At 53.9% G+C, this 20,759-nt stretch overlaps 6 protein-coding genes across 6 annotated transcripts; 2 read left to right on the top strand and 4 right to left on the bottom strand.

The window, feature by feature from the left end:
* Window positions 1-998: 998 nt before the first annotated feature.
* N0V89_004944 (uncharacterized protein) lies at window positions 999-4,486 on the bottom strand (the record flags this gene model as incomplete). Its single annotated transcript, XM_056213724.1, has 4 exons — window positions 999-1,023; window positions 1,085-1,230; window positions 1,293-2,848; window positions 2,899-4,486. The coding sequence occupies 4 exons, from the start codon at window positions 4,484-4,486 to the stop codon at window positions 999-1,001; spliced, it is 3,315 nt and encodes a 1,104-aa protein (XP_056070991.1).
* Window positions 4,487-6,000: 1,514 nt separating this feature from the next.
* PSF1 (DNA replication protein psf1) lies at window positions 6,001-6,763 on the bottom strand (the record flags this gene model as incomplete). Its single annotated transcript, XM_056213725.1, has 3 exons — window positions 6,001-6,094; window positions 6,154-6,683; window positions 6,737-6,763. The coding sequence occupies 3 exons, from the start codon at window positions 6,761-6,763 to the stop codon at window positions 6,001-6,003; spliced, it is 651 nt and encodes a 216-aa protein (XP_056070992.1).
* A 425-nt stretch (window positions 6,764-7,188) lies between these two features.
* On the top strand, window positions 7,189-7,800 carry N0V89_004946 (uncharacterized protein; the record flags this gene model as incomplete). Its single annotated transcript, XM_056213726.1, has 2 exons — window positions 7,189-7,199; window positions 7,257-7,800. The coding sequence occupies 2 exons, from the start codon at window positions 7,189-7,191 to the stop codon at window positions 7,798-7,800; spliced, it is 555 nt and encodes a 184-aa protein (XP_056070993.1).
* A 515-nt stretch (window positions 7,801-8,315) lies between these two features.
* N0V89_004947 (uncharacterized protein) lies at window positions 8,316-9,976 on the bottom strand (the record flags this gene model as incomplete). Its single annotated transcript, XM_056213727.1, has 3 exons — window positions 8,316-9,581; window positions 9,632-9,691; window positions 9,740-9,976. 3 exons carry the CDS (start codon window positions 9,974-9,976, stop codon window positions 8,316-8,318), a joined length of 1,563 nt encoding a protein of 520 aa, XP_056070994.1.
* Window positions 9,977-14,125: 4,149 nt separating this feature from the next.
* On the top strand, window positions 14,126-16,102 carry N0V89_004948 (uncharacterized protein; the record flags this gene model as incomplete). Its single annotated transcript, XM_056213728.1, has 1 exon — window positions 14,126-16,102. The coding sequence occupies one exon, from the start codon at window positions 14,126-14,128 to the stop codon at window positions 16,100-16,102; it is 1,977 nt and encodes a 658-aa protein (XP_056070995.1).
* Window positions 16,103-17,828: 1,726 nt separating this feature from the next.
* N0V89_004949 (uncharacterized protein) lies at window positions 17,829-20,685 on the bottom strand (the record flags this gene model as incomplete). The annotated part of the gene is made up of 2 exons (XM_056213729.1): window positions 17,829-19,555; window positions 19,680-20,685. 2 exons carry the CDS (start codon window positions 20,683-20,685, stop codon window positions 17,829-17,831), a joined length of 2,733 nt encoding a protein of 910 aa, XP_056070996.1.
* Window positions 20,686-20,759: the final 74 nt, after the last annotated feature.

Below are 20,759 nucleotides of genomic sequence, written 5' to 3' on the forward strand. Positions count from 1 at the left end.
GGAGCCCGACAAGATACGTCCACAGAGCTCGGGACATGAAGATAGACGCGATCTCAATCTGACCATGCAACTCTTTCGCGTGCTGCCAACCGGCACACTTGACGTTATCATGGGTATGTCTTCGCTCCAGCGTTCAACTCGCTCCTTGATCGTTCGCCTAAGAGCAGGATCGGCATCCAGCAAGGAAGCCGTATAGGCGGAGACGCTCGAATGTTCGACCGAAGGGGAGACATTCAATGTGGCAGCCCCGTCAACCTGCGCTATCCTCGCTCGCTGGCGGTTCGTCACCGACGCCATAGTGTTGTTCTTAGGCGGTGGTGGGTCGACATCGTCCGGATGTGGGTGTGGTGGATCACCCGCTTCAATGGACCGACTTGGAGGACGTTGTTGATCTGCCACTCGCTCGTGTTTCGTAGCGGCATCGTGCTCATCTTGTGGGCGACTTGCAGAACTGCTTGGCTCTCCATTCGTGGGCCTGCCCTGTCCTGCATCTTCAGGGCAGACCGGATACAGCTGGCGGTCAGCCACCGCGTATGGGCTCTTCCCCTTCTCTCTACACAAGTACTGGATTTCCTGCGATACCTTCTTCCCAAGCTTCTTCATATTGGGAACGACTGTGCTATTAAATGCGCAGCGTAACGATGGGGAGGTAAAGATACGAGCGAGTGGAATTGATTATTGATGCCAAAACGAAGCTGGAGAAGCGGTGGAGAAAGAGAAGTGACTGGTATTTGCTTGATGATCATTATCGATTAGCGCGGAGAGGGTCGTCATTGCCTCTCTAAAGGAAGGAATGAAGGAGTGGGTTGGCGGGGTAGGTGCTATGGCGAAGTGCTCGAAGTAGGAAGGAGAGATCGCGAAACAAGTGAGTGGGCAAGATAGATTGGATGCCGCACATGGAAGCGCTACAATTACCGGACATGTACAATATGCAAATATGGTATAGAAGACACAAATACGCTTGCCACGCTTGCAGACAATTATCCAAACATCTGTTCCTACGATGCAGTAACAAGCACATATCTATCTCTTTGTTAGTCTTGTTCTCGGATCGCAAACACAGATTGGGGTAAAAAAAACATACGATGTGATTGCGTCCATCCTTTCCTTCGTCAGCTTCAGCCCGACCTTCAATAGCTCCGAAGCGACATCGCGATTCTTCTTCTCTAGATCCTTGTACTTCTCCCTCGTCAGAAGCCAAGCCACGGAGTCCTCTTCGGCCGCAACAGTCTATTGGTCGTTAGCATTGCGTTCAGAAGCTGTTATGTGACAAGAGATAAGGAGAAACTTACCCCTGTCCTGTCCGTCTCCGAGAAGAATGGCAGCTCGCCACACGTTGTACCTGGCATAATATTCTCGCTGAAGTTGCCCTGCTCGAACTCGTAGTCCGCGCGCAAGCGGCCTTTTTCAACGATGTAAAAGCCATCGGGATCGTCGCCGCGAGAGTACATTACGGTTCCTCGCGCATACTCTCGTCGTTCAAAGTACGGTGCAAGGACGTGCCAGAAGTCTTCGTTCTTGGAAGATACATCTTCAAAGGTCTGCAGAATAATCCTCGTGGGCTGGGAGAAGTTCTTCCACTTAGAAGGTAGACTAAGAGCACCTTCGTGTTCGCCGTTGGCGGAAGATACCGAAGGTCTGCCTTGTTCGCGGAAGGTGGTCGTCGCAGCGAGGTACTGCGCGCCGCGGCGAGGAGATGAGAATTCGGGAAGAAGAGGGTTGGCCCCGAAAGACGGGGAGGGAAATTCATCCGATGTCCCATCACTGTTCGTAGAACCATCGATCGACTTCGGCGGCGTCTTTTGGCGTTCGGGCTGGGATGAATTGCAGTGCTGATAGAAGATTTCGAGAAGCTCATTTTCGCAGCTTTCCAAGGCCATGTTCAGATCCTCAAAAACCTGGGGCGGAGGACATTCGTCGTCAGCTGTCTTGGCGTCCAATAGCCCTACGTTCTGCAGGCCCTGTCCGACTCTGCTGGCAAAGGAAACACCTGAAATTATCATCTTGACGCCTTTTCCGTTGAGTATGCGGTTGATTCTTTGGAAGCCTTCGGAGCTGGAGAAGTCAACGTCGGTGACTCGAGAGAAGTCGACTACGATGAAGCTCAATGGCTGTTGTTCGAAGCTTTTATCATCGATGAGTGATCTCATGTACTCCTCCACGGAGACGATGGTACCGAAGAACAGGAAGCCTGTGAGCTTGATCACCCGAATTTGACCGCGAACCTTGCTAAGATACCGCACATCACTGCGAGGACGACGGACCGTAGAGGCTGCAACTTCGCCAGAGTACGTCGCTCGGATCGCCGGCACACGCGAGGACAAGATAACGTAGCTTAGACAAGCCAAGACAATTCCGGTGAAAATTCCAATGACGAAATCGTAGACTCCCATGATCAAAACTATCGCTAGGACAGTAAAGTACTCTAGGCGCTGAAGTCTGCCAAGCGTGTCCCAGATGGCCTCCTTCATCAATTGGATACCGAGAAGGAAGATCAAAGCGCCGACTAGGCAGACCGGAATGAATCCTATCATAGCTGGTCCTGCCATCCAAACTGCTGTGGTTGCGACTGCTAGGAGAACACCAGCGGCTCGGCTGTCGCCTCCATTGTTCATAAACATGATGCTGTTAGCATAGACTAGATAGTTCTGAATGCTGCCAACACATCCAGATAGTGTATTCGAGATGCCATGTGCGATCAGCTCGCGATTAACGTCGATGGCATCTTCTTTGACGGCAGCCCCTAGGGCTGGCACGTTGATGGGGACGTGGATGATCCCGAAGAAGGACAATGCAAACATGGTCGGAATGGTGCTTGCGAGAGCTCCTCCGTCTATCTGGCTGAACTCTGGCCATGGAGTTAGTACAAGACTGCATACCCAAAGATCTTCGACTTACTGAAGTATGAGTAGAATCTGTAGAAAGGCACACCCGCCTCCGGCGCTTCGAAGATCCAGCCCGCATTCCTGAGATCTTCGAGGTTGATTCGAAGTATGGCTTTGGAAATGATGTAAAACACAGCAAAAACTATAATGAAGAACCCTGGAAGAAGGAACGGGCTCTTGAATCTTCGTTCCAGGCCCATGATGAGAAGTGAAAGGACAAGTGGCAAGACCCAAAGGTACACCGTATCATTGGAAAAGAGCTTATGGAGAGTTTCCAAATCATAGTTTAAATTGCCCTCAAGCCTTGCCGAGACCTCAATCCCAGTCACGACTAGGAAGAAGCCAACTCCTCCGATGCAGCCAATCAGGATGTGCTGCGGGAAGAAGCTCACAAGGTTTCCAAGCTTGAAAGTTCCCAGTGCGAGGAAAATCATGCCAGTGAGGATTGAGCTAAGACAGTACGACACAATTGTCGTCGCCATGATCGATTCAGCACTCGCGCCTTCCATTCTGTCCATGATGGAGTAGGCCATTCGGTGGAAAAAGGGAACCACCTCGATCATCTCTGAGCCGACACCACCCCGGAAGATGGACAGACCGAACGAATAGCAGAGTTGTGAGACTATGCAGCTGACAAAGAAGATCGATATGCCGTCAGGTCCTGTCTGACTGAAGATGGGGCTTCCCAATGGAAACAGGATGTAGCCATAAGAAAGAGCATCCAGGATGTTAAGGAGAAGGCCAAGAAAGACAGCCGAGGCTGTCTGCAAGCCAGCAGTAGCTCCCGCGTAAATCGCATCTTTGGTGTAATTCTTGGGATTTATTACATCATGTCCAAGTCGAGCCAAGTGCTCCCGACCAGTGGAGAGCGGTTTCGCGAACCTCGTCCTGAGAGTGCCAAAGCGTGTGCCCTTGGTGGTGGAGGTAGACGATTTCCATTGTGGTTGCGGGTCCACCCGTGTGAGTCTAGCTTTGGGCAGCAGCGGTGTTTCTTCCGTATCCTGCACCACTACATCCGGCACTGCGGGACTAGGTCGTCTGTCATTCCAAGCACCAGGGGTTGGGGAGCTGATGCTAGGGAAGCGATTGCTCGGAGGGGGCGCAATGACGGTCTCGGGCGATTCAGGTCCACTCTCCCTCTCTTCCTCTATAACATCCGATCCCGTCGAGTCTAGCGACAGTCTCCCTTCAATGTCTATTGGTATGGCTGGTCTGCTGGCAATTGACTCGGTGGCCGCACTGCTTGCTCTCCTTCGCGGCTGTGTGTAGGATGCAGAATCGAGCGCGTAGGAGGCAAGCTCCTGTGTCCGCTCGCGAACACCTTGCGACGAGTATTGGGGATTGTCTGAAATCGAGTGGGACGTCTGGTGTGCGAAGGATCGGATTGGATTGCGCTGGTTATAGGAGCTGGAGAGCGCGTTTTGCGCGTTCGAAGGGATCCCCACGGCATAAGGGCGTGAGCGCGGGACCGTGTTCGAGCCATGATAGCTTGACTGGTGATCGGCTGCGAGGTCGGCGTCACTAACGTAGTCGTTGGTGAAGGGGAGTTGTTGTTGGGACGAGTCGGAGCCTCTCCGCCATGGCAGAAGACGTGACGGCATGTTGCCGTTGTGAGTTGAGTTCTTTACAGAGTCAAGAAGGCATCCCCGTGAGATGTACTGTGGTATTAGAGCACGCAGAGCACCCTGTTAGGGTTATGCAGAATGCGACTGATAACGGGCGATAGGCACGTTATGCTTTCGATAATAATAATAGCGGGTCTGAGGAGACCGAGAAGCTGCAGGCAATTGATCAAGGAAGACCCTTCTGTAGCTGCTGAGGTCCCCGCATCGGAGCAGCGCGACAGGCAATTGGGCGGGTCCGCCGAGTGGAGGCCATCGTCGTGAAATTTTTACTGTAGAGTTTACTAAACGTTGGACGCGCGCTTCATCGCACTAACGTCATCGCCAAGCCTCGCATCCAGAGCCCTGCGAGATGGGATTTCAGAGGCCAATTGGTACATAGGTTCATGCAGTATCGCAAAATATCTGAAAGTGCACGAGTTGCGAACAATTGCATCATTCATGTGAGCAATGAGCAAAGCATCCGTACCGTAGAGCTTCCCCCACGGCGTGATCCTGGACAGGCATTCATTTGTTGAGTGCTTTAGCCGCCATGCAGTCCCACAGAGCCATGAACGAACGGCACGCGTCCATGCAGGAAGGCCGGCTCGCGGATGCTGCCGCTGCGCTGCCGCTGCCCAAGTGGATAATACATCTGCCGATCTGGAGTCTTCGTCCATCACGCGACGGGGCTCGAAGCTGTGTAGCCCATTCTTGCATCAACTAGTGTAGCAGCACCTGCGGAGAAACGTTGGAAATAACAGTATCCCCACTCAACAGCCGGCAATCTGCCTCCGAATTGCCAATGTGCAAGAGTTCTGGTATCGTTACGGTAGGAATCGACGGACGGTAAGAATGATGTAGTCCTTCCCCGTGCTTTCACTATCTTGGCACTGCGTTCACCCACAATGATCAAATCCTTGGAGGACCTCGTAAAACACCATACTCTACGATCGATGGTACCACCGGAGTTTGTTTATGCACTACCGAGACTGTTTCCAAGTTTCTGTCCTTCTGTCTACCGGTCTACGGAACATTCACGATGCGACCCCATCTTCTGTGCAACCTCGCTTGGGGGAATGTCCTCTCCAGAAACGTCTTGCTGCATGCCTACCCATGCTTCGCCTTCACATCCCTGCTTGCACGGTCGTACCTCCGCGGTGGTATCATCGATCGATCCGTCTGACGCTCGAGTCAGCTCCAGAACCTCTTGTGACACTTGACTCGCCGGGGATAGCAACGTGCATGGTGAATTCGGAACAGAGACACAGCATGAGGATGCGCGCGGAAAAAGCCGACCGCGGTACGCTCGTATATTTAAGCGCGCGTAAATTGCGGGTTGTGGAACGCATCTGCATCCATCCGCGCGTGAAGTGATGAATGCGGAATGCTGGTTGATCTAGACGCGCGCAACAAGCTGAACGCAGAACGCTTGCGCCTCTACGCGCGCGTATGTCAAAATGGCCTGACTGTTTCGGAAAATGGCGTCTCTGCTTTTGCTGTACACGCAATGATCAACTGAGTCTCTGGAGGTACCCCTGCGCAATGAGTCGTTCAACATCTCCCTGCCTTACGTAGAACTGGCTGTTCTTGGTCAAAGTGATGGCCCTACACCAGTCAACTCAGAACTCCAAACCGAAGTTCGATCTTGTCGATCGATAACTCACCCATATTCTGTCTGTATCTCTCCAGCGTCCTTCAGCACCCTGACATCGATGAACAAGTCCTTGGGTGGCTCCAGACTCCCTGTGAGATCAATGTCGGTCCACTGCCCCTTGTAGCTCGCCAACAAGTCGCTATACTGCCTCACGTATTCCTCCTCTTCGGGACTCAAGCTACTGCCTGTTCCGTCTGCGCCCATTGCCGCGCCCGACCCCTCCCCCGCGCCTTTTTGTGACTGCTGCTGTTGCCGTTCAAGCACATCAATGCCACTCCAGCACATTTCCTCGAGCTTATCGGTCCTTGTGCGATGGTATGCGAGAAGACAACGCTTGTCTCTCCTCATGCATAGGTGGTTTACAAGGAGGGCGCAGGCGGTTGCAGGTTCGGCGGAGGGGTTGAAGGAGCCAGCAAAGGGCTCGAGGATCGTGGCCACGTCCTTGTCGAGGTCACGTACTTCACGAGTGACAGCCCGTACCAGCTCGGTTTGATACGGCGGTAGATGTGCCAGCGATTGCGTGCGTTTGGCGTGTTGTACCTTGAGGGTGTCAGTCTTTGGATCGAGTTGAACGCGACGCCTAGATCAAGTACCAGTTTGTTGCCAATCTCACCGTACATGGTGATTTGTTTGAGGAATAATGCCTCCAGTCGAGCTCATCAGTAGTGATATCGCATAGGCATTGAAGCGCGAGTAGCTCGCCTTATAATCGGACGGGAAGGCGCGCTCTGTCGCGTCTGCCCCACCTGCGCTCGAGTCCAGCCTGGTCTGTGCGCTTGCTCCCCTCATATTGGCATCATATGGCTGAGATATGATGCGAATAATCTTATCACCCGCTCTTCACAGCTGTCGATTAAGTCTCGTGTTATCTTGCACGCGCCTGATGCTCTGTACCGGAATTTGCGTGGCTGGAGAAGCTGATATCGGAGTTCGCGCCTCTCATCAACTCCGAAAAAGTAGGCGTGGGTACAGGCGTCCATATTTCTATTCTCGAAGACCTTGCTCCACACACCTATAATCAAAGAAATCAGAGGTGAAGAGCAACATGACGGCAGTGTAAGTTTTCATATGATCTCTGGGAGACAACTTGTTCAAATGTACTAGAAACTCCAGCTCATCGAGCTTGGCAGAGGTGACCCTCAGGCCTGGGACAGAGGCTGATGCCCCAGTGCTGCTACGGCTGATGGATGACCGCACCGAGTGGCTCGTATCCCAGGGCCGAACGAAGCAATGGGGAACTGAGCGGCAATCCGACAAGCCTGAACGTGTTCAACAGGCGACCAAATTGACAAGATCCGGTGGCACTTGGCTTGCGGTTGAAAAAGATCCCACGGGAAGTCAGCATGAGGAGGTATTGGGCGCTCTCACCGTGACCGGCGATGCAGCGTCATATGTCAGTCCTGCAACGGAACCGGAGCTGTACATCAACTATATCATCACTGACCCGAAGAAGGGGGTAGGCAGAGGGCTTGGGGATATGCTAATGGAGAAGGCAAAGGCTTTGGCACAGGAGAAAGGTGTGCGAGTTCTCCGACTCGATTGCTACGCCGGCGGGGACAATAAGCTTGTGCGCTGGTATGAGTCGCGAGGTTTCCAAAAGCAAGAAGCATTCGAGGCCAAGGGCTGGTCTGGGCAAGTCCTGATGATGCGGTTGTAGAGGGAATGAAGCGTTGGGTCGCGGTCGAAACGCGTTGAATCTAGGGGGAAGGCGTTGTCTTGTCGCGTTCGCCCCACCTGCCACTTAGAATTCGGCCACTCACGAAGTCGGCCCTTTCACCACAACATCACTTCACTCCTCTCCTCTCTTCTCCTCTCCCAGCTCTTCCGCGCAGAGCTTTCACTCGCAGCACACACAAGCCAATAACTCGTACCCGGTAGCTCAGCTGGACCTAAGCTACGAATAAGCGCTCACTGCTGACCACGGTTGGAAGGAGCGAATGTCTGATGAACGGAATGTTCTACGATTGGTCTATAGAATGACTCATGAACAGTTCAATTACACAAAACACTTGACGAGGAAACAGAACTGTCGTCTAGCTTCAACATGATGGGTATTCCCTTAGCCGCCAAACGCCATAGCCCGAATGCACCCGTGTACGCGCCTTATCAAGATGTTCACGAAACTGCCGAAACACTGTGAACTGGTACGACTCTCGTACCGCCACTTACACATCAACGATCACCCAGCCACTTGTCAAACTCCGATTCTGGAGACTCCATTGGCCCCACGTTCGTGTACGGATGCCAAGCTTCGGTGCGATATTCGTCGTGGGCAACTTCTGCTCCAATGAAGCTATCGACGCTGTGCTCATCGAGGTCACCGTCCATCATAGCCATGTGTCCGTTCCGGAACTCTGCATGAGTGGCTGCAACGCCAAGCTCATGATGTCCACCGTCAAAACCGATGAGCATGGGATCGACTTGTGGTTCACCGCCGAGAGAAGTGTCCGAGTGGGAGTGCATCTGTTGCAACAGCTCGTTTGCATTACCTCCTGGTAGACCTAGCAGTGCAGTGTCCTGCGAAAGGTGCATCGTGGAGATTGGGGTGTCAGCGCGTCGCAACCTCATGTCTTCCATAAGACCTTGATGCACACCCATGCCTGGATGCATAGAGGTCTGATAATAATGGTTGTACGGGTCATCCATGGGCATTGGCATTGGTCGCCATTCGTTGTTCATCTCCCAGGACCTGTTCATGCCCACACCATTCGGACCAAACCGCTGATCGAAGAACCCGGGGTTCATACCATTCATTGGGTAGGATACGCCTTGATTCATCCGTTTGGAAGAGCGAGACCTGGAGCGATCGGAGCCTGGGTTCCATTCGGCGTCCTCAAGGTCACTTGGTTCGTCGGAGAACTCACGCTTCCTCTTGCGTACCGTGGCGGCTGCCTTGCTCGGAGAAAATTTATACGTTGGATGCGCGTTCTGATGGTTTATCCGTTCGATTTTCGCGTAGTCGTTGAACAGTTCGCGCACCTCAGGCGGTTCCATAGGCCAGCTTTCCCCAGACACTGATGACACGACTTGGTGGTTGTTCTGCAGACACCACTGCTTTGTCCTTTCGGCATATGCCGACCGATAAAGCATGAAGGAGTTCATGGGCCTCGTCACGTAGCCATTCCGCTTTTCGACTTCCTTTTTCCTTGTTTCAGCGGACCTATTTACCCACTCCTCCATATTGCGAACGGGTATAGACGCCATATCCCTGGTCAATATGCTCAAAGGCGCTGTCAGTTTTGGCGTCTTAGGCTTTTCGCTCTTCCCCGTTTTGACTTTCTTGGCCTTCGGCGTCGGTTTCGGTCGGGGCTTCTCTTCTTCCATCGGTGAGCTAGAAGGCATAACAGTTCGACCGCTTCGTGTACGGCGCGTAGTGTCTTCGAGTTCTGTTGAGGATCGTGGTGTTGGTGGCGATCCCGAGAACTTCGCAGGCTCCTTCTGCCTATTGTCAGAACTCGACACGTATCTTGTGAACGGCTCATTCTTACATGGAACCCGTTGTACTGCTCGATGTCTCGACCATAGCCTGAACCGTGGCTGTAGTCGTCCTGGAGCCTTGTCAGTCCATCCTTGAGGAAGGGTGATTATTGACTTACATATCGAAGAGCTACGCCATACTCTGCTCCGGATGGCACCATGCCATGCGGAAGGCCATGGCGCATGGCGGGATTAGGCGAGGGATACATGGCACCTTGTGAAGGCGGCTCGTCGTAAGGATAACCTCGGTCTGCATTGTATTGCGCGACCTGGTGTAGGCTCGAATGAAGATCGGGGTGGACGTGGTCAAGGGGTGGCGTGGGAGGATGGTTTTGGATAATAGTCTCAGCCTTCATGTTGACCGAGGATCGCATCTACGCGTTGATGGCATGCAAGATTGCCTCTCGAATGCGACTCTTCGGTATGATGAAACAGACGATGCGTGAGGCTCTTTGTCTTGGAAGATTGATCGCGCCGCAAAACGTACGATTGGTTGCTCAGAAACGGCTGAGTCCAATCCGGATCATGAGACAGATTCACAAGATCGGTATGTCTTCGTTCTCGGTTCCACAAGGCTCCTGTAGGGTGTAAGGTATGTCTTGGGTCCAATCCAGATCTATTTCTGTGAGACCATGTCAGTCTTACGCTCGAAGCGCTGCCACACATGTGGGGTTTGCCCCCGTCGCAATTGCGCATGGCAGACCGGGAAAACATTGGCAACGAACCTGTTACAAACACCTGCTCGTTGCCGGCGCAAGTATACGTCGTCCGTTCAGTCAATTTAGATGGCAAGTCGACCTGGAAAAGCTCCTCAACCAGATTACGGTGTCTTGAGTTTCGATGGTCTTGCGCGCTTCTTTATCGGATAAGAAAGCCACTCGGAACTTTGCGAGGAGGCAAATAAACAGGCAGCGATTCTTTGTCTGCAGATGAGCGTTGGAAAGGTATATTTGTAGCGGCCAGCTGAGGTTCGAGTACGTCTGCTCTCGTAGGCAGTGTAGCGTACCTTGTCGCTGGGAACGGACAAAGAAGACCGGATGCGTGTGAGCTTTTGAGGCTTCACCACAATTGGCATCTAACGCTGCTTTTGGAAAGATCACGTCCTCTTGATTAGCAGATGCGTCTAAATGATCTGAGCCTAGTGCGTTGCGTCTCTCCGTCGTTGCTGGCTCCGAGGGAATGGCTGGTGTGTCGACCAGATGGTTGCAAACGGCCACTCAACTCTACGCAAGAGAAGCAATGACCGACGAACGCCACCCACTTCTCCTCGTCATGTGCTCTTCCCACGGCGGCCACTGGAAGCTGTCTAGCTACAGCCGCCTGTCGATTATGATAGGGTCAACCCTAGTTTCATGTGGGATCTTGAACACACAACCTTTCGGTAGACCAAGGTGCATGTCGCGGACCATGCGAATGTACGCTGTCGCACAGATTCCTCTATATTGCAGCTCTCGCACAGAGCTCATTGGAGACGGCAGGGCACTAGCACTGTCGTTGTCTTACTCTGAGCCAGTCGAACGCGGCGTACGTTTCGACCAAGCCGTGGATCTCAAGGTCGGTCCAAGCGTCGCGTCCGCGGTGGACAACCGCATCGCATGCTGGTTACCACCCTTATCCAAGATGGCGCGGTTATTCTCCCACGCGCAGCAAAGCCTTGCTTGGCTCTCGCTTTCGTTTACCTGTGGCTCTCTGGGAACTGGACACGGGACACGCGGCGAGCTTCTTGGTTCGAAGTGATGAGATCTAATCCAGGCACTCGCCCAACCCGACAATGTGGTCTACTACCCCTCCTGTGGCGGCAACCTGATCTCATTGCACCGCACTCTCATACCGCACGGCCCCACGGCACATGCCATTCGAACTCACTTCTTCTGCTTGGCGATTCAAAGTTTCCAGTAGGCACTTTCGGCATCGCCGTTTGGGCAAGACTACAAGCCGCTTATGCCGCTGAAGCGACCACCTATGCGCAAAACTCGCTGCAGGTTGCTGCAGGTTGCTGCAGGTTGAATGCAGGTTGAATGCAGCCAAAGTCGGTTGCTTCCGGGGTTCTTGTGCGGCGCGGATGTCAAGAATGCACGCTAGCTTCTAGAAGAATGACACCCAAACGCTACCCCCTGCTGTGTAACATATGTTTTCTCGCCAAACAGCGGCGATCGGGCGTAGCAAGCGAGCATCTTGTTTGACTTTGCTTTGGACATAGGCATTAGCGGTTCGTTTCACCAAGCTCTATCGACGCAAGAGGAAACCCTTCGAGCTCGACACAAACCACGAGAATACTGGCGCCGAACCCAGTAGTATCCCCAGGTTCAAATCCAGAAGCAAAAGGCATGGGAGGTGCTACTCAGGCAGATGCCAAGGACCCGGGGTCTACATGAACACGAGCGCCTCACGCGCTACAACTGTCACCTCACAGCTCCCATCTGCACGCCCTATTGATCGCCAAGGGCAGTTTGCCTTGGCAGCCTCAGTATCGTTGTGCTTTCAATGGCCAGCCCTACCGCTAAGCATATACTGGCGCTTGATTGCCTGACTATCTTCGGTATCGGTCCCCTCGCAAGTACACTGCCGCACATTAAGGTTTTCTCCACGCTCGAGATCCATTCCGCCTCGCCTATTTTAGACGCGGTGCAATGTGATTCCGTGGATGGCGAAGTCACACAATAGCCATGAGCCTCGGTCTCAACGAGTTGCCTTACGATGCCGCATGTCCGGTAGCCCAACGGTCACGTGCTAAGCCACAATCTTGCTGATTCGTTCGATCCTAACACTGACCAGAATCCAGGCGATCTGATTAGACGAACAAGTTTCTGCCCGTAATGCATGTAGTTCCCCTCCCCATCCTGCTACGCTTAGCGAGCTCCACTCGCCGACTCTTAGCCATGGTTCATCTCCACTACGGAAACTCCGCGCGGACGCTGATCAGGAAGCTGCGCTCTACTTCCGCTAAATTCTTAGATTCGCGATCAGCCCCAAGCGACCCACCGGTTCACGCCCCATGCATTGTTAAACGCGCCCCAGGCGTGGACGGGCTGTCCATCTGATTGACCAATAAACGAATAGTTTTATCTATCGTAAGCTGAACCAGGTCCATCGCTCCGCCAGATTGTGCCCCGTGCATAAGTATCGACGACAGTGCATGGATGGACGGGGCGCTGAGACGCCAACGCGAATGCTCTCGACCGGCGATTTTACTTGTTCGATGATCAAAGCTTCTAGAGTTCAGCTGCAATCGAGAACTCCATCCCATCTGAAGAAGTATTTGGTAGACTGGTATAGGCACGTCGGTGCTAGGAACGGCCCTGAGGCCCCGCAAGGTACGCTAAATGATAGTCTAATGGCGCGCAGTCAAAGTGGCGTCATCTCACGCCGTCGTCCGCGGAGTGATTCAGCCAGTGGAGCAATGCGAAAGAGCTCGTTTCAGTTGGTGAGTTGGGGGGCTGGGGGCTGCCGCGTGTGCAATATTAGTTCGCGGCTCGTTCTAACACAATCAAGCTTGAGGCTCTTCAGTATGTGCATGAAGCCTCAAATGCATCTCGACGAGTTTGGAAGCCTCTTTCGAGGTTTGCATCGTCCAGAAGTATGCTCCACTCGGAGATAAGTTTCTGTACAACGCCTGCTTCCTTGGGCGATGCGACACCATGCACCGTAGATCACCACATGTTCCACGATGCAGACGCACAGAACCGGACCCGCTTTTAGGAACTTACCGTATGTCAGGGTGCGGATGTCTTCATCAGCTTCGGTTACACCCAACACACACTACTGTCCTGAGGCAGTGAACTCCAACTTTCGACCCAGGACTGTTGTCCTCTTCTATTCTAGTAGTACCGGCAACCTGGCATCAACGAAAGCTCTCAAAGGCACTTTACCGGCTTCCTGTTTGGGCAAAGCACGGGTGTCATAAAGCGGCGGGCCAAAGCCGTGCAAAGAGGCTAAGTCGAGGGGAGAGAACGTCACGTGGAGATCGGGCCGAAGGCAACTAGGCAGATCCTCGTTGGGAGTGGTTCGGCGTTCGCGTGCGGCTCACTGCGAACCATTCATCGTAGAGCTTGGCTTGAATTATCAGCTGCTTTTACCGTCCTGAGTGATGAAAGGCGTGAGGGGTCGTGCCTGAAGCCACATGTGCAAGGGTTTCCACGTGCCGGGCGCACAGCATCATGATCTACGGTGCTAGTGTAAGAGCCTCTTACGACGACAAAGAGATCTTTATTCATAGGAAGCGTGGCTTGTTGCCGCTGTTTCAGTGCTTTCAAACAAGGGCGAAGGCTTTCAACAATTGGAAAAAAAACAGTTTCATGATCAAAGACAATGACAAGGGACTGTCTTAACGTGACGCGGATTGTGGAATTTATTATCCACATTGTTATCGGATGTCTACAATTTCACGTCTCTTCAATGATTATCAGAATTAGACCAAAAACTACTACTCGTGCTGCTGTACTAACATTTCTATCAACCCTATCACGCAGATACTCGATTAATCCAAAAAAAAACCCGAGAAGAACATGCCGCCGAAGCGCAGCCCTTCGTTGCGAGAGAGACCGAGTGAGATACTCCGAACCAACTCAACAAAAAAGCCACCACTACAACGGACCGGAAGCCGCTCAAGTAAATATGCACATATCGGCCCAAAAGTCGACAACAAACTAGCCCCTGAGTTCATCCCTGCCGAAAGTCAGTTCCAGCGACCCAAGCACAAGAGGAGCTCGTTGTACATCCGCAGCGATGAGCAAGCACAAGATTCCGAGTCCGAGAATGAAGATACCGGGCTTCACAGTGATAGCTCAGGAGATGCCACACTGTACGAATACCCATCTGACCATGGCTCACCCACTCCCTCCAGCTACAGCGCGGACTACGAAGAAGACATCCTCGCACACCTGGGTGGAGGCCAGTCCACCTCAGCCGCTGCATCACCGTCTCACCACAGCGACAACGCATCACCCTCCTTCCAAAGTGGCCACAGCAGCCGCACTTCCAGCCGCAAAGGAACACTGGAGCACCCTACGAGCAACCCCGCAGCTTACGCCCGGAACACCGACAGCTACAAGAATAAAATGAATGGCCCGCTCGAGTACAACGGCAGTGCGCCGTCGACACCAGGATCAGGACACCAGGTATCGCCCCGACCGACGCTGCTCAGGGGCCAATCCGTCAAATTCAAAGACCCCCCCGAGATTGAATCCCGCTCCAGCCTGCACGATCGAAGAAGAGGCCAGTCCCTCCACGCAAAACCCCTGCTCGAAACAACCTTCCTCAAGTCCCTGCGCGACGCACTAAACATAACTTGCGACGACCTGCTAGATGTGAGAGACGCGCTGATCAGTGGAAACAGGATGCTTGATTTCAGAGAGGTGCTGCAGAAGCAGGAGGGGTTTCCGCCTGATGTGAATGGGGTGAGGCATAAGATTGTGGAGGTGATTGAGGGGATGGAGAGGCAGTATGCGGAGGACTTGCGGCATTTGGATGGGATTGTGGAGAAGGAGAGTGGGGAGGAGGTGGGGAGGTATAAGGTGAGGATTGAGGAGGTGGAAGAGGAGTTGAGGATTGGTGGTGAGGAATGGCGGAGGAAGGAGCGCGAGAATGATAGCTGGAGGGCTGAGCGAGAGGGGAGGATAAATGAGCTGGAGGGGCGGCTGCAGGAGAGTAATGAGGAGCGGGAACGGGCGAAGGAGAAGCTGGAAGAAACGTCCCACGCACTCAGTTCACAAGCTCAGCAGCTAGAAGACGTATCCCTGACGATCGAAACCCAAGCCTCGCAAATCCGACAACTAGAGGCTTCACTTGAGGAAAGACCAGCCATTTCCGTCTCTCAAGACCAGCTACAAGCGGCTTTCCACCTCCACGAGCAAGACGTTCAGAAAATCCAACACCTCGAGGAAGCCCTTCAAGTAAAACGCGTCAACAATGCCCTCGCCACAGGCACCGACACCCCGGAGTGGCACGACGTCTTCAAGCGTGAGCGGAAAATCAGGGCCGCGCAAGAACATGAGATCACGCACCTCAAGACGTCCATCAAGAAACTAGACACATACCACGTTGACCTCGAGCGCGAAGTAAGAGCGCTCAGAGAGTACGTCACTCTCCACCGCGACACCACTCAACTCCTCCAAGACAAACTCTCAGCCTCGAAATCTCACGCGCAGCAATGGAAGTTCGAATACGAGCAGCAGAAAGAAATGCTCGACCAACGCGACAACATCGAAGAGACAACCCTCGCAGCGCTACGAGAAGAAATGCACCACACCATCTCTTCATACCAGGCACTCCTGCCCACGCCTGACAACCCCGACGCGCTAGAAGTAACCGGGTTACTACGTAAGCTCGAAGCACAAGACCATGTCCTCAAAGACGTCACACAGCACCTCGAGACCCTCAAACAGGAAAAAGCCTCCCTCGAAACGTCCATTTCTCAGGTCCTCAAAGAGAACTCCGACCTCCGCCACGGCCCACCCCTCTCCCCGCATCATCACCCACCCTGACACTCAGGAAGACCTCCACCTCCCAGAATGGAACACCGCCGAACGCCTTCTACAACGAGACATCCTCCTTTCCGCCTTCCGCCAGCAGCAAGAAGCCACGCGCAAACGCGAAGATTTAGAAGCCAAGCTTGTGGAGAAAGCGCGTGGGTGGAAGATGGGCAAGTTGTACCCGCCTTCTAGACGGGACTTTCCGAAGTTGGCGAAGAAGAATGATTGGGAGAGGTGGGAGGTGAGGAAGTGGGTTGAGGAGAGGGCGACGGATGAGGAGTATGAGGAGGTTCAGGGGCGGGGTTGTTGGAGGGGGAAGGAGGGGGAGTGTGGAGTGGAAGGGGAGGGGGTGGGGAGTATGGGGTTGAAGGGGTGGGAGGGGTGAGTAGTGGGGAGACCGTGTATCGATGGTAGTATGTTTGAGAATGATACAGCGTAACTGGCTGGAACGATCCTCAGTGATGTGTGTAGGTCAATCAATTGCATAACAACACTACTCTTCCAAAGCCACCATTTCCTGTGATTCTGCACCGACGTATATATACCGCCCTTGCTCGGCAATTTCTGCGGCTAACCCCCGGATCAATGTGAAAGATAAGACCTGTGATAAAGGAGGCGGGCATCCACACCCAGCTTCTCGGGACTCAAACAAGACCTTGAACAACAACGCAACACAAAGCACCGCATTTGAGGGCTGATCAGATGACTGGACCCCTTTCATAAATTTTTTCCGTGGTACTCCAGTCCATCGGCGCCAGTTCATAGAGCAAGCTGCAGCGAAGTCTAGGCTCTGTATGTTGGAAAGGGAATCTAACATAGTAAGCGCATACAAAGGTGGAAAGGCCCTGCATGTGTTGGTGATACAGCTGTCGCACGATTGAACACACAGTGGCTCCTTGTATCAGCACTGCACCTTCTAGGGCTGTAGATAGGTGCCTCTGATTGTTCATATTCGTGAGGATGGATGCTGCGGAGCTGTGGTAGTGATCCTGCATGGCGAGACCCAACACTATCTAGGAGCTGTATACAGTGCTCTTCTCCTCGGCCATATTTACAAGCCATCGCCTCCCGTGTAAGGTCAGGGCCGGTGCGGGCCGAGTGTCCTCCCCTGTAAGTGGCGGCAAATCTGCTGTACTAACAGGTGGTATCATGTACCGGTACTTTGCCACGCCATTGATGGCGTCGCTTGATGTATTGTCTCCGCCACCACGTACTTTTCCTTCTATGTTCCTTCTCTTTTTCCTTCTCTTTTTCCTCTTCCTTTTCCTTTTCTAACACTTTCTCCTTCAGTACTAGTGTCTCTCGATTTAGTTTCTCTGCCTCTGCGTGTTTTCCCTGCTCGCCTAGTATATATGCTAGATCGTCCATGCTATTCAGCGTATCTGGGTGATCCTTTCCTAACACTTTCTGCCGCAGTGCTGATGTCGCTTGGAGTAGTATCTCCGCCTCTAAGTACTTTGCTTGATGATATAGTACGTGCGCTAGATTGTTCATGCTTGTTAGTGTGTCTGGGTGTTCCTTCCCTAATATCTTCTCCTTTAATGCTAGCGTCGCTCGAGATATTGTCTCCGCCTCTGAGTACTTTGCTTGACCCTCCAGTGCGCGCGCTAGATTGTTCATGCTTGACAGCGTGTGTGGGTGCTCCTTCCCTGACACTTTCTCTTGCGCCGCTAGCGTCGCTCGATGCATGGTCTCCGCTTCTACGTACTTTCCTTGGTAGGCCAATACATTCCCTAGATTATGTACGTTCGACAGCGTGAGTGGGTGCTCCTTCCCTAACACCCCCATTAGTGCCAGCGCTGCTCGAAGCATCTTCTCCGCCTCTACGTACTTCCCCCTGTTTTATCAGTGTGTCTGCCAGGTGGTTCATGCTCGTCAGCGTATGTGGGTGCTCTGTCCCTTGCACCTTCTCTCGCACGGCCAGCGTCGCTCGATGCATCGTCTCCGCCTCCGCATACTTCCCCTGGCCTGCTAGTGCCCATGCCACTTCGCCCATGCTCTTCAGCGTGCCTAGGTGCTCCTTCCCTAGCACCTTCTCTCGCCCTGCCAGCGTCGCCCGATGGATCGCCTCCACCTCCGTATACTTCCCCTGGGCTAGCATTGCTGCTGCCACCTCGTTCATGCTCGTCAGCGTGTCTGGGTGGACCCCGCCCAACACCTCCACCATTCGTTCAAAGGCCTGTCGGTGAGCTGACTCCGCTGCTCTGTACCGCCCCAGGGTATACTCGCACTTTCCTATCCGGCCTAGCAGCGACATTCTGTTCTCTAGGTCGTACACTTCAGGTACGCCCACGATGTGTGTAGCGTGAGGTAGATAAATAGTCCACACTTCTCTCGTGACGAGATCACCCAAAGGTACCATCTCCACCAGTCTCTCTAAGGTCTTCTCCGCCCAGACCACCCACTCACCGTATTTTTTCAGCCATTCCCGCATGGCTAGATGAACAAGCGGGTGCACGTCGAATACCTTTTCGGACTTCCCCGTTTCCGTTGCTGACTCGGTCACAAACGCATAGGCCTTCAGCGTCCCGACGGCCTTCGTCTGCTCCACCCTAGAACCGCCTAGAGGAAGCAACGACGCCGGTATGTTGGTGTTGGCTATGCACGCCATGAACGACAAATGATCCGCCGCCAGCTTATTTTCTTTCTGGATCTGCTTGAACGAGATGTACCACGTCGTCGCCACTGGATTCTTGCTATCCCGGTATCGGCCCTGGTCTTCGAACTCTTGGCCGAGAAGTGCTATTGCGTCTCCCTCGCTGCTTTGGTAATCCGAGATGTAGTCGGAGAGGGTGACATCGTTAGTGTTGACGAAAGCTACGGCCTGGACGATGGCGAGAGCGAGGAAGGCAAGCATGTCAACGAACTTGGTTACCGTTTTCTCGTCTTGAAGTTGCTGTTGGCGGGCTGGAAGCAGACGCTTCCGCAGCATCTCTCTTGCTTCTGCCTCTGCCAGCTCGCCCAGCACTACGACGTTGCTCTCCGCCAACTTGATTGCAGCAGTCCGAGTCCGCGTGGTGAACACGATCGACCCTTTACGGCTGAGCGGGAGCCAGTCAATCAGCCGGTCTGCACCGCCAAATAGCACGCTGTCGTCGTCCGCGTTGTCCACCACCACCAGCCACTGTCCGCGACCTTCGTCGCTCAGTTGCGCCTTGACAAGCTGCTTGACGTTCGCGTTGTTTTCCGCGATGCCTGGTATACGCAGACAACCTCCAATATCCCGGTAGGCCTGCTCGAAGCTTTCCCGGCTGACTGCTGGCACCCAGAAAACAGCACGCTTAGGTTGCTGCTCTCGTGTCCGGTACGCCATCTCGAGAGCGAGCGCCGTCTTTCCGCACCCGCCGAGGCCATAGACCGCGAGCCGTCGGCCACCTTCCGACAAGACGTGTGCCCTGAGCTGAGCGAGCTGCGCGTCTCGACCGACAAAAGAATGTGGGCGGATGAAAGGAACAAGCCACGGCGCTGTCTTGCGTCAGTACTTTGCGCATAGCACGAAATACAGATAACAAGTATATTCGAGTGCTACTACCATCTGGAGACAACGCAGTCTGCCGCAACATGATAGCAACATAAACCTGTCACTGACCTTCGTTCACGCCTTCCATGCCCTTGACGGTGGCCGGCTGGATCCTGCAGAGCAACTCTCTGGCGAACGCTGCCGCCTTCCCCGCCGCGTACGGTTGCCACACGTTTCTCTTGTGCGAGTCGGCATAGTCAGAGATGCCGCGGATCACCAGGCAGCGTCTGTTGGCATCGATGCCCGCAGCCTCCATCTCGATGCAGAGCGCCCCGCCGCATCGCGCGCCGATCCGGTCCCGCAGCTCGCCGTCCTTGATGACTGCGTTCCCCGTCGCGATCCGCCCTTGGTGGAAGATGAACTTGTCCTTGTCGTCTTCGGTCCGGAGAGGCCTCAGGACAAGCTCGTCGGGATTACATACCGTGCAGTCAGATCCCCACCCACCTGCGTGGCGATGGCCAGCCTGGAAGAGCAGGTCCTGTTCGAGGCCAGGGTGCGCAAACTCGTCAAAGTCCCGCAACCGCGCAAGCTGATCGTGGAACTTGGTCCGGCGTAGTTTGTGGTCGGATGTGAGCATGCTCAGCGCGCTCAAGAGCCGCCAGTCCGGGTTCTGCATCGTGCCCACCATCTCGAACTCGCCGCCCACCTTGGCCCTCCCGCGGTCGTGGTAGACGCAGGCCGGCTTCCCGTCGCCGACCCATCCCACCACGACGTCTCCGAGGTGGACGTCGTCGAGCGGGCTCCGCGAGGTAGGCGTACGAGGAATCCCGCCTCCGATGCCGACGAGCACCGCCATCCTGATGTCAGGGAACGTCTTGAACATGGACCCGGTCAAGCGCCCGGCGTTGACGTTGCCCGTCTCGCCCTGTGGCAAGGTGGCGACGACGACGGCGTGGCCGTTAATCCTTCCGCAGATGTACGTGTTCTCGTCGTGGTATGTGTCGTAGGACGGGGCAGGGTGCTCCTCGTCCAGCATCAGCCGCGCGGGCAGCAGCTCAATGTCGGCGACAGGGCAGATCCACGCAACGTGGTAGTCTTCGCAGCGAAGCTGATATTGTCCATTACTGGAAGCCATGCTGTCGTGCTACGCACTTAGCAAACACGCAGAAGATCGTGTGAGGAGTAGGCTACAGCAAGGAGAGGAGCATG

This window comes from Didymosphaeria variabile (assembly GCF_027946475.1).
Source record: "Didymosphaeria variabile strain IMI 356815 chromosome Unknown scaffold_4, whole genome shotgun sequence".
NCBI classification, from domain to species: domain Eukaryota; kingdom Fungi; phylum Ascomycota; class Dothideomycetes; order Pleosporales; family Didymosphaeriaceae; genus Didymosphaeria; species Didymosphaeria variabile.